The sequence below is a fragment of the Zonotrichia leucophrys genome, chromosome 12 (genome assembly GCF_028769735.1).
Source record: "Zonotrichia leucophrys gambelii isolate GWCS_2022_RI chromosome 12, RI_Zleu_2.0, whole genome shotgun sequence".
Lineage (NCBI taxonomy): Eukaryota > Metazoa > Chordata > Aves > Passeriformes > Passerellidae > Zonotrichia > Zonotrichia leucophrys.
In genome coordinates this window covers 13725511-13738260 of record NC_088182.1, presented here as the reverse complement: position 1 = coordinate 13738260, position 12750 = coordinate 13725511, and the positions used below count along the sequence as shown (strand labels likewise).

General features: G+C 40.9%; 1 protein-coding gene across 3 annotated transcripts in view; it reads right to left on the bottom strand.

Moving 5' to 3' along the window:
- DCP1A (decapping mRNA 1A) overlaps positions 1 to 12245 on the bottom strand; it is a 31412-nt gene extending 19167 nt beyond the window's left edge. For 2 of the 3 annotated variants that reach the window (XM_064724063.1, XM_064724064.1), the window contains exons 1-4: positions 12105 to 12245; positions 11121 to 11161; positions 9199 to 9326; positions 1098 to 1164 (exon numbers count right to left, since the gene is read on the bottom strand). In XM_064724063.1, the coding sequence (XP_064580133.1) occupies positions 1098 to 1164; positions 9199 to 9326; positions 11121 to 11161; positions 12105 to 12239 (371 nt within the window). In that variant the 5' untranslated portion in view covers positions 12240 to 12245. Of the gene's footprint in view, positions 1 to 1097; positions 1165 to 9198; positions 9327 to 11120; positions 11162 to 11937; positions 11980 to 12104 lie in introns of those variants that run through there. The other variant, XM_064724065.1, reaches the window with a different exon arrangement.
- Between the last annotated feature and the right edge of the window lie 505 nt (positions 12246 to 12750).

Sequence of the window (12750 nt, the reverse complement as noted above, 5' to 3'; positions counted from 1 at the left end):
TCTGATGCTCTGTTTATAAAGAGGAAAGGCAGTAGATGTTTTGTTATTTGTTTTGGTAACAACATCCAAGAGTCAGTTTCACACAATTGCTTCCCACTAATCCTTAGATACAGACAAACCAACTAACAATAAGAAGTCCAACATAACTAGGAAGAAAAAAATCAAAGTGGGAAATGGGGTTATAAGGATGAGAAAAAAGAAAAAGAACTTAGAAAGATATCTTGATAGTAATGTCTGTCATTTGTGTTTTCTTTCACTGCTTCTGTGTGAAGATAATAACTAAAAAAAAAGCCAAAATAACCCACACCAAACCCCCTACACTAAGAAATTAGAATTCAGCTTAAAATATCTACACTGTGACTAGTTTTAATATAATTAGATATTATATATTTCCATGTAATTAAATTGTGCAAGTTTTCAGGACAGCCTGACTGGCAAGCCCTGACATGCTGCTGAAGGCACGCAAGAGATAAGAGGCTTCAGGAAAGCAGTGTGATAGCAAAGAGGAGCAAAGCTGAGAACGAGGGATGAGAAGATACCCTGGGTAGTACACCTACAATCTGCATTTTAGCAAGAGTAACTATCCCAAATCCAGAAATTAGCAACACCAAGCTCTTATTATTTCAGTTTTGCTTGCACTCCTGAACCCACTACAATTCTAGAAAATTCTACCTAGTTCTCCTCTTAGTTTTTTGTCAAGAATAACAGCTAAGTCTTATAAAACCCAAACAAACCACAAACTCCAAGAAAAAAACAGCTCTCCACAAAACAAACAAAAACCCCCAACCATTGTTTATTTAATTACACTCTCTGCATCAGAAAATCTTTTACCAGCACCCCTATACAAAACAGAATATAAAATAGCACACAGTGCACATAGTTGCTTTCTTTGGAGAATGCCAACTAACTCTTCAACTAATTTTTTTAATCACTCAATTGAAAATATTAATGCTGCAGGTTTTTTAAAAAACAAATCTGTAATTTTCATTAGTTAAAAAAAAACTTGTATGAGCAAGAATGTTGTATTCCTCCATTTTTAGGAGAGTGAGGAAAAAAGCAGACACATTGAATAATCTCTAGAAGGCCCCAGTACTTACTTAGCCATGAGCTTTGCTATTCGATGACAGTCATTCTTGTCATAAAACCAAATACTGTAAATTGACACTAGAAAACAAGAAAAAAAAAAACAAGTATAAGACAAAAAAAAAGTAATTAAATCAATAGAAAAAAACCACGAGTCCATTAGATCTGCAACATACAAATTTCCATCCGTTTCCATTGAAATACTGTGTGTCACCACCTACTATTTATTAAATCATCAGAAACAGCACATGTGCAAACATAAGTACAACTTCAGTCAGACTGAATGGAAGAACTATAGAATCTTGATACTGTTTGTAAATAAAAGTGGCAGGAAAATGTTTTAACCAGCAGGTGCCTTCTCACTACAGTTGCAACCTCCTCTTTTGAGTTGACTTTATCATTTAAGCTAGGCCAAGGAATATCCATTTAAAAAAAACCCACTGATTTTTAAACGTGTCAAATTCAAAGACCAACATTAATATTTGAATTACAGCATGACAGTTCAGTCAGAGCCTCTCTGGAAAGTTGCCTCTGCAGAAGGAAGCAGTACCCAAGCTCCCATCACACAGCCACATTCATGGAACAGCTTAAAACTACACTGATAGGGACCCCTGCTCTTGGAAGGTATCCAGGACAAAGCAATGAGAGCAAAAAGGCAATTGGACACTTTACACATGGTACCATTAAAGTATTTGAATTTCTGAAAAAATGCTTTCAAGCCTTTTAAAACTCATCTTTATACTGCAGTTCATGTCAATGATTTTATGTAGATGAAATCACAAATTATAAATACACTTAAAGTGAAGGAAAGGACTGTTCAAAAAAAATTACACAACCACTTCCCATTAGAGGTAGATTTTTATTGCGCAGTGAAATCCTTTTTCTTTCTTTACTCACTTTTTTCCCTCCACAAGATGCTCAAAAAGCTCAAGCAAAGCCCACTCAAACTAATGTCAAGTCATAGCAAAGAGGGCAATTATTTACCAAACTTTTTCTGGCCTTTCAGCTTATTCCAGGTGTACTCTGTTGTGCCAAAATCATCAAGAAGTCAGGTAGACATCTCATTTCCAGAAGAACATCCTACGACAAAAGTTCTTGACTTTTCTTTCTTTCATTAAATACCAGCTGTATTAATTTGGGTGTTTATATCTTTAGAGGTTCCAGCTTAAGTAATAGATAACAAAGCTTCTCGAGTAATAAACAAAGAAATCAATGCACAAAAGACATAAATCAATAAAAAAGCATTTCACACATGTAGCCAATGCTTCTGAAATGCTTCTATTAAACTTTGCAGTTTAATACAACTGGATTTTCTGTTACATAGAAACCTACAAAGTTTCCAGGTTGCTACATGACTAAAGAAGTAGCTCATACTTTAACACTAAAGAAAAGACTTCATTACCAGACAAACTGCCAAGAGGAGAAAGCTGCTTCAAAAGCATACTTGCTGAAGAAATGAAGATATGGAACTTATAATAATATTTAAATAGGAAAAATGATAAAAGTCACACTCAATTCTGCCAGAAACAGGTCTAGACAAGACCACAAGTAGATCCAAATCTCTGTTTGGTGTAGAGTATGAGGCTTTTTTCCACTTTGTACCACTGGCAAGCAATCACAGGGAGTCACTGCAAAACAATTTTACACAATATGATGAAGATGCACAGCAGATTACAACTTGGGCATTAATGCAGGTACAGTCCACAGGCTGGAATGTTTATCTGCCTTTTTCCAAAAGCCCTCCTGTACTGCCAGTTCAGCTCCCTTCCCCAGAAGTGTGTGTCCCAACAGCACTACTATTACTATTTAATATATAATTGCCTATACACTTCCTTCCGTGCATGTAACTTCAATAAAAAACATCCTTATAGCAAAGACAGAGCTGGCTCTTACCAGCTCCTTTTAAATATGTGATTTTTTGCTATACTCAGCATAAATATCAGCTGAATATTCCCATGTCTGATGGTACCTTTCTACTGCAGCTCTTGCAAGAGTTTCATCCAACAGAAGCCACTGAATTTTTCCATCCAGCTTTTCTACACTGAATGCTGGATGGCATCTTCAGCAATCAAGTAACAAGTTTGTAATCATCAGCAGCAATTCTTTCAGTAGGATTCACACTGCATTTTGACACCCCTGGAGTAATGAGTAACCCATACCACAGACAAATCAGGCTTCATAAAACTAAAAGAAGTTATCCATTTTCGTAATCTGTGTTCTTCTCTGTCATATGCAATTTTTGTAGGAGATACTCACCCATAAATATTTATTTAAACACATAACACTCAACTTCCCTCCAAACTTGTCTGCATCAATCCTTAAAACCTGATTAAAACTGAAATGGGAAACCAAAGAGCTTTTGAGAGAACAGAAGGATTATGGAAGACTTCCTGCTCAAGCCTAACAACTGAATAATACCAAAAGGAAGGTCTTGGGCTCTTCTATAATCTGGATTAAGAGTGGGAATAGCCAAGTGCCACTGCGAGACAGAAACCAACATAAAATGAAGCTGCATCCCCAAACTGTAGTTTCACTTCAGCTCTCATTTTAAGTAAGCAGCAAGAGGCAGTGCCCCCACCCTCCCATTGCCACAACTTTGTTAACCCATTGTACCCCAAGGGGCCCCCCTTCCTCATGCCAGCTGGGTACATTCTAGTCCAGACCAGGTCCTTGATCCCATTTCTGCATCAGCTTCACAAAAGGCCATTGGAGCATGAGACAGCACAAACAAGAAGCCTGGGACACACAGGAAGGGAAAGCTTAGAACGGAACTGTGTGCCAGAGGAAGTGCACATGGACTCATCAGCACTGCCAGTTTCAGCAATTCCAGACACTGTCACTCCCTTCCCCCAGGCAGTTTAGCCATTTGTACAAATACATCCTCAACTCATTCAAACAGATGATTTGTTTAAAACTTCCATTAACTATCTGGAAGAGCTGGTAGAAGAGAGAGAAAAGTTTTATTTTACAGGTCCAGTTTTGATGTTGCCATACAGTGAAGGAGAACAACTGCAAGTGGAGTTTTTCAAACTCTTGAAAGAAAAGGAGTTGTAATTTGAAACCCTTCCTATAATGTAACCATGGAAAACAACCCCATCTCACTTCCATAAAGAAAAGCACATATATCATCATTTTACAACTCAAATAGAGTTTGAGGCAAAATGACATAAAACTCTCTCTCTTAAAGCTTGTACTTCCTCTAGTAGCAATGCCAGCTGAAATGCCACCTCTCCTCAGTCAGTCAGCTCTGTATCACTGACATTCTTCATATTTATTTCCTACATGTAGGTATTAGCCTGCCACATAGACTTACAAACCATTAGAATGAATGGGAGAAGTTCCTCCCTTTCCTGTTTTCAATACCTAAAGGCATTTCACAAATATATCACAGAGCACAATCCCAGAGGCAGAAGAATGCAGTAATTCAGCAGTGTCAAGCAGCACCCAAGCTCAGGAACACTTTAACTGCCACCACAGTATTATATGGAGGGAGAGGGATTGCTTCTTTGCAAGCTGAACCACAGAAGAAAACCTCTTGCAGTTAGAGTGCTGTCTTTCAGGTCAAACAATGTATTTTTAGAATGTCTCCATAGTTTTCAATCATTCCCCCCCTCCCCCAGCTTGCATTGCTTCTTCTGCTATGAAGATATGAAGAAAAGGCTCCTTTCTTATCTCAGACTAAAGCAGTGGGTTAATGTGCTTGCTGGAGAGCCAGGCAGCCTCAGCAATCACAGATATGTTACACTTAATGGAACATGTGTGATAAGAGACTTTCCTTACAGCTTTGAAACCAGTCAGGAGCTCTTTGAAACACTTCTAATGCAACTCATTTCTCTTTTGCTGTTCAGGATACAAGTTGTTTTCATCAATAATACAACAAGACCAGAAGACAGCACTTTGTAACTGAGTTTTCCACTTATATTTATAAACCTCTCTAAAATCCATTATCTTTCTATTACTAACTCTTCCCTTGGACAGGAATAAGAAGCAAGGAAAAAACCACACCACCACAAAAACCCCACACCAAACAAGGACCATTTATTTTAATGCCCAACGTTTATGCTAAACATCTGTCTTTTGTGCACCATGGAAATCAGCCTGTCTGACCTCCCAGGTGAACTGGCTTGGATTAAAAACCCTTTTTATCAAGAGCAACACCATCGATACAAGGGAAAAGTTATAAATGAGAAAGGCTCAGGAGAATCTTTCCTGCAGACTTTAGGAGGTAAGTTCAATAATGCTTAAAACTTTGACTAATTTTCCTTAATTATAAAGCTAACTATTAACTAACAGCTCCAGATTCTCACATTACAGATTGAAAAGAAATACTGAACTTCAGACTAGACTGTTATTACTGTTACTGGCTGAACTGTATGCATTTTTTAAAATAGAGTTTAACATGCTTTCCACAAAACACAGACAAGAGAAAACAAGTTCAGGTTCATTAAAAAAAATAAATAATCAATGGTATTCAGTATTTAATGAGCAAATAATTTGAGTTCTCTAAAGAGTGTGCATGCGTCCAGAGGGAGAGTTCAACAAGGATCAAATATACCCAGCAATACCTATTCCAGACTAATAAATAATAAATGGCACATTATGTATGGAGTATAATCTCAAAATTTTTACCTTTTAAGAGTAATTCTAATCTAAAAATATGTTACAATAAGTCAAACAATCTCTTTTCAATTTGATAACTTCTTATCTGTTTATGTTTGGTGATATTTGCTTTCCTTAGTTCTTTACAACAGTGAAAACAAGAATGCCTTTTTTTTATTTACTGCAAGTGGTATAAAGTCTCACAGTTTCTTAGTTACATTGTTATCATCTTTGTTTTAGGGTCTTATGCCCAACAAAATAAATGGAGTAAGTCTTGAGGCAGCATTATATCCAACTTTTTGCATTTGGTATTCTTTTGGGGCTGGAACCACATTATGTAGCCAAAATAATTTTGAGAACAAAAATTCTGGAGCGAGGAAAGATTTCCCCATTAAAAGCTGAAATATGAAAAAGGTAGGATTGGGATGGGGGGAACCTCACAGAATAATAACAAACTGATCCAAATGTCTTCCATTGTGCTCAGAGAACAGCAAAAGGCAGATATAAGAAAGGTACCTGCTCTCCTTCCAAAATGCCCACGGAAGTTTCCTTCAGCCCCCACCCTGCCAAAAATGGGAGGATTCCTCTCAAGAGCTGTGAAAATCAGTAATTTCCCGTAAGAATAAAATGACCATTACCCAGTCTTGGTCTGAGAGTATGAAAATGCTTCTGTGCAATTGGATAAAATATCTCACATCTACAGCTTAACAAAGTAACTTCTGATATGCAGCAAACCAACAATTCCTTTGTATACTAAGAGTGTTTGAAGAAATCAAACTACAAAAGAACAGTAAAACCCCACCAAAATATTATGATCTAGTATGACAGGCAAATCATTCTTACAGCCTCCAGCCAAACAAAACCAATGTTTGTAGAGTGCTTGCAAAGTTCCTCACACAAGTCACAGCAGCTTGGAGCAGGTTACTCACTGTCCCAGAACAGCTCCTGTGCTGCTGCAGACAGAAATGCCAGAGGTCTGATCTGCTGCACAGAACAGACTTGGCCTCATTTTAAGTCAAGACAGAACCCCAGAACAAAGTGAGAACATGAAGTTTGTAGAACAGTAGTACCACATTGAATATAAATATTGTTGACATGGAACCTTCCCCAAATGCATGGTGACATAATTTTGCTTTGATCATTTTCTACTTTTCTGCCATGCCCTGGTGAAGCACAAATCTGTATTTGTTACTGATCCTGTTACAATGTAACTACAGAGGCACAAAGTACCTATCTGTCTCTGACAAACAGCACTATTAGCATGATTTTAGGTTTTTACTGGATAGTCTGAGCCATCACCCGTTTGTAAACTAAGGAAACAGAATCAGCCTCACTCATAGAGGGTTTCTAATGATAGGAGATTTCTTTAAGGCCACAGTAAAAGCCACTCTACAAGACACAGGGTTGTGTAAGAGGAAGCTGCTCCTTACACAAACTAGCAGTCCATCCTCTTTCAGTCATTAGGAGTTCTCAGAAGAACTTCACCTTAAGCCACTAGAGACACATGACATTAAGCCCTTGGAAATACACATTATAGTCACCACTGGCTTAAACCTCTGATTTGAATTAGTTCCAAAAATGCAAAGGTTTTTCATGCCAGCAGGCAATGAGCAGAAGTGGAGATCCTTCTGCATGAAGAGAACTCGGACAAGAATCCCCTGATCCACCCAGACAAACAAAACACACACGTGTTGAAATTTGTCTGCAAATCCAAATTTGCCTGCACATTCACAAATACTTTGCAAACAGAGGCAAACAGCTTTAACACAATTCAACCATATAATTTGTTTTCCAACTCTTTCAGAGGACACAAAATTTAGAAAACCTTATGTAAGGAAAATAATCCAAAACAAAATAGCTTAATGCAAAATGTAAGGGAGTAAGTGATGTGGAAATTATAAGGAATAAAAAGCTTAGATGCCATTTTCAATGCTTTTAAGCTTGTATTTGAACAAAGTGAACACACTCAGAGGGCAGGAAAATTCATCTGCAGTTTATTTGTGGCACCTGAGAAAATAACTCATGACATACTAACTGCACTGGACATCTTCCATCTGCAATCACTGGAGACAGGATAATGAAAGAAAGGATAGTTTCTGACCAAAGTCTTTTAAAATGTCAATGGCAAAGAAATAAGAGGAAAAAAAATACTCCTGATTACTTCAGAATGCAATTCCCACATCCAGTCTGTAATTTCTTCCTTGCTGACCTTTGTATGATTTCTCCCCTTCCTTGTACTATTCTATGTCACCTCTATCCTAAATCCATGAGCCTCCCACAGATTGTACACACTTATGCCCCAGAGGAAAATGAGAGCTTTTATCAAGGAAAACAATTGGCTTCAGGGGTTTCTGATGAACTCACACACAGTCTGTACCTTCTCTGATTACAGATACCTGAAAGGAGCTTGTAGCAAGGTGCTGCTTGGTCTCTTCTCCCAAATAAGAAGTAATGGGACAAGAGTAAATTTGTGCCACTGGAGGTTTAGATTGGGTATTAGGAAAAGTTTCTTCCTGAAGGGGTTGTCAAGTCCTGGAACAGTGCCCAGGGCAATGGTGGAGCCACCACCCCTGGAGGTATTTAAAGGATGTGGCACTGAGGGATGTGGGTTAATGGTGGACAGTGCAGTGCTGGGTTAATGGTTTGGTGTGATGATTTTAAAGGTATTTTCCAACCTAAATGATTCTGTGATTCCTTCCCTGGATGATCCAATGATCCTCTAGTCACTGTCACACACCATGGTGATTCCACAGCAGCTCCTGCTTCCTTATACCATCAGCAGCCCCACCAAATCAATCAACTTCTCGCTTCCCTTATGTCACCAACCTCAGAGCTGCAATTCTTTCCTGACACCTTAAGGTCCATCTTATCCCTGCTGCCTCCATCTACAGCTCTCCTTCTTTGCAAACCAAGCAATCTGCTTAAACACCCAACTCAACACAGTACTTCTCCCAGTCTGTTGCCAGTCACTTCCCTCATCTCCCAGACTTTTCAACTTACTGATCAGTTTTGACTTCTTCCTCTTTGTGACACTTATGGAAGGAAGATTGCTAAGATTATGAAAGAAAGATCATCTGTCTTAGGCTGTTCTTTGCCACCATGATGGAATCTATCCTGCTTCTTACAGATCCCAGAGGTCTTCCACGAGGAAAAAAGGAAGGGATTAACTTTTGACTGGTCTATTAGGTACACCAAAGCACAGCCAAAGCAGTGTTCCCATCAAGGGGACATGCTGATGGAGGAGGGAGATAATATTTCAAATCATTAATTAAAGATCAAAGCAATATTGCACTTTGGTAGTGTATTTGCTTTTTACTGAAAGCAGCCAGTCATGATAATATAATAGAACAGCAATTTAAGTAAATTTAGCACTGTAGACAGAAAAAAATCATGAGATATTTCACTGGAACCCTCCTCATTACATTGTATTTGAAACAGACATCACAGTAATCAGAAGTGATCTAGGTTATAAAACTGAACCTGAAGTTTATTTGGATTAGAGAAAGTTATACTCACAGCTGGCATTTCTGTAGAGCAGAAAAGGTTCATGGAGCTGAAACTCCAAATCTTTATTTACTGGCTCAACCAGGTTGTGCATATTCAGTCGATTCACTATCGTAAAACCATGGTAAGGAGAAGCTGACCTATTGTGTCAATTAAAACAAAACCAAGGATTAATATCTTCATCAACAGAAGTAATTTTCTGTAACCAAGTTAAGAATTATCTTCAAATTTCCATTGCTTTATTATGTGAAGCTCTAGCAGCCCTGCAGCTCTCACAGTTGTTTTTCTATGCCATTTCTTGGCATGCCACCTAATTTCAATTTCAAACTACACTTACCTCAAAGCAGGATTAGGATTAACATTACAGTTCTACACTGTTAAACTGCTGAATCGAAGATATGCCTCTGAAATATATATTCAAAAAAACTAGGGCAGGTCCACCATTAAAATGTAAATGTATTCAATACTTGACATAAGATCGTTTTGAGGCATTCCAGAATTTTTTTTATTAGAGGAGAAAAACCAAACCACTTACACAGCACCATTACCTTACTGCAAATAGACAGGACAATAAAAAAGAGCTGCTGTCTTAAATAGCATGAAGTACACTTACAGGGGGAAGCATAAACAGCAATTTCCTCCTAAAGGGAGACTTTGGAAGTAAGGACTTAACCCAGAGTCCTGAAAGTAAATTATTCAGAATTGTACTGCTTAGTGAAGCAATTTTTATTTATCTATATTTTTTTCTGGACACCAAGTGGAACCAGAGAACACTGAGCAAGCACTGAAAGTTCAAGACAGTTTTAGATGTGTTTTCTCTTGCATGAATGTCCTGTCACCACTCAGCTGTGCCTGTAAACTGGTGTATAACCAACAACAGCAGCACAATGAAGGCAGGTTAAAAATCAGACACACTTACCTGGTAAATATAAATATTTCTGTAACAATGTGGCCACTTTTACCTAATGATTTACAACCTGTCAAGAGCTTTCAAGAACAGGGTAAACAACCATTACCATCACAAGTGAATCTCTTAATGCACCACAGAGAACTTGTTTGAAATCATCAGCTAGTGACACTGAAAGCTTTTGCTTTGGTTTTTGCTTTGATTTTTTTTTTAAGTTTGGTTCACTTTCTTACACTAAGTATTTCCAAACTGGGAGCTGAAGTAGCAGGAAGTGGTTACTCAAATCCCTACATAGTGCCAGGATAAAATATCGTAATGAACAACTGTAACAGTTTGCTTCAGAAAGGCTTAAGTTTGCGTAATTTATATTTGTTACTTTCACCAAAGTGTTATTTCATTTAGATTTTTTTATTTGCCTATAATTGAAACTTGAACTTATTATTGATTTTATGTGCGGGTTCTCCTCCTCACCCCTTTTACTTTTCCTAGAGAACTGGAAATTTCTCCCATGGTTTGGAGAGGAAATCAATTAGCCCCCAAAACCAGACACTACAAAATCTCCACTTTTTGGGCAACTTCATCCATTTACAAAAATTTATGCCATATTCCAGGAGTAAATTAAAACATATTACTTAATTTCTCATCTCTACTGTTTTCATAATCAGCTTCATGGATTTCAGGAGACAAAGGGAGACTTGGCCCTTAAACTCAATGCACTTACAAGAGCTACTGGATTAATAAGATAAGCTCAATAAACCAGTTTTTGATGTGGGTACATATGTGGCATTCAGGTTTTATGCTTTCTCAGCAATACTTTTAGGGGCTTTTGACAGAGTTATTCACCCATGTGCAGAATTTATTCTTTTGAGTGAGTACACAGCAGTTAACAGCTGGACAAGCAAAAAATGATGAGTATGAAAGCTCTGCAGGAAGCCATCTGGAGTTTGTTTTCTTAAGGAAAGAAAACAAACATCACCACCACTATATCCCCCCTCCCCCAAAAAAACCAACCCAAACCACCTCTTACCTTTTATACACAAATAAGGTCCCTTCTATGTCGGTTTTCTCCTACAAAAAACAACAAAAGCACTTCAGGGATGAGCTTGTTCACACAAGTAGGTTTTAGACAGTGTTCTAATAAGAGAATTACAATATCCTTATCTTTCCATAAGATTTGACATCACATGTCTAAAAATATGGCTACAGTTCAGAAACTACTAGTTTTTTTTATTAGAAAGATCAGGAAGTTAAACCTGCTGCCAAAATACTTTGCTCACTCTCTCTATTTGTCGATGTGATACACACAGAGCGTTCCACAGCCTTGCCCCGCAGGGCCTGACGGGGCAGGCTCCGACTCTCGCAGAAGCTGTTCCAGTTGTGCTCCAAGGAGAACAGCAGAGCAGGGCAGGACTGTGGCCATGGCTCTGTGTCAGACCCCAGCTCCCAGAGCAATCCGCCCCACGGCGTGTGCGAGGGAAGCTGCTGCAGCTCCAGGGCTGCCCTGACACCGTGCGGTTCCCCGTATTCCCCTTTTTATGGCTCCGTGATGAACCCGGCAGTCGAGCCAAACTGTGCTTTAATGCAATGACGAACACTCACATCTCTTAAATCTCCCTCCTCCCCAGTTAGGGCTCTGTGCAACAGGCGCGAGCAACAACAACAAAGTACGATTAAAAAGAGAAAAAGCCAATGGCCACCAGCAGCCAAAGCGCCCTCCAGCCCCGGTCCGAGGGGGAACGGCGCCGCCTCCCCGAGCGCACACTCGGCCTCGCCTCTCTCTCCTCCTCCTCCTCTGCCTCTTCCTCCTCTCCCTCTTCCTCCTCCTCTTTCTCCCTCTCGCTTACTTTCTTCGTCTCCTTCTCTCTGCTCTCCCCCAGCACAAGCGGGGGGAAGGCGCTCAAACCCCGAACTCCCCCTGGGCGAGCGCAGCCCCGCGCGGGCCCCGTGCGGGCGCGCCGGGCCAGGCGGCTGCCGGGGCAGGGCACGGCCGGGCCCGCCCCGCCGGACTCACCCACTCGTTGTCCTTGGGGCTGAAGCTGTAGAGCGCGACCTGGCCGGTCACGTCGGCGATGCCGGTGATGAAGGGGTCGTGCCGCCGCAGGGCCGCCAGGCTCATCTCCTGCCCCGCTCTGCCCGCCGCCTCCATCTTGGATCCGGGCAGCCCCGCCCGCGGAACGGCAACAGCCGCGCCGGTGCAGCGGCGCGCCCGGCCCCGCCGCCGGCCGGAGCGCCCGGCCCGCGCCTGCAGTTCCGCCACCGGCCAGGGCCCACGCCCCGCCCCGCCGGGCCCTTCTCGGGCCCTGCCCAGGTCTCGCTTCTCAACTCGAGACCGCAGCCCTTTCCCGGGTCCCCGCTCTCCCCTCGCAGTTCCCGTGAATGAGCGCTTGCAGGGCCGTGGGCTCGTGGCGGAGCTCCGTGGGCTTCGGGCAGGGCCGCGCCCCCGCCAACACGCGTGGGCAGGGCTGAGGGCCGGCCCCCGCATCGTGGTGTTATTTATTTACCCCAATGGTAGCCCAAAGAATCCGGGGTTTGCTGCAGGCTGCTTTGGGAAGCGCGGTGAGCTCGGTCACAGGCTCAGCATTCTCTCCCAGTACTTGGAGGGTGATGCTGTTTGCTCCCGTGTCTGTCTTTTGCTGGTGTGTCAGTAGATCACAGTC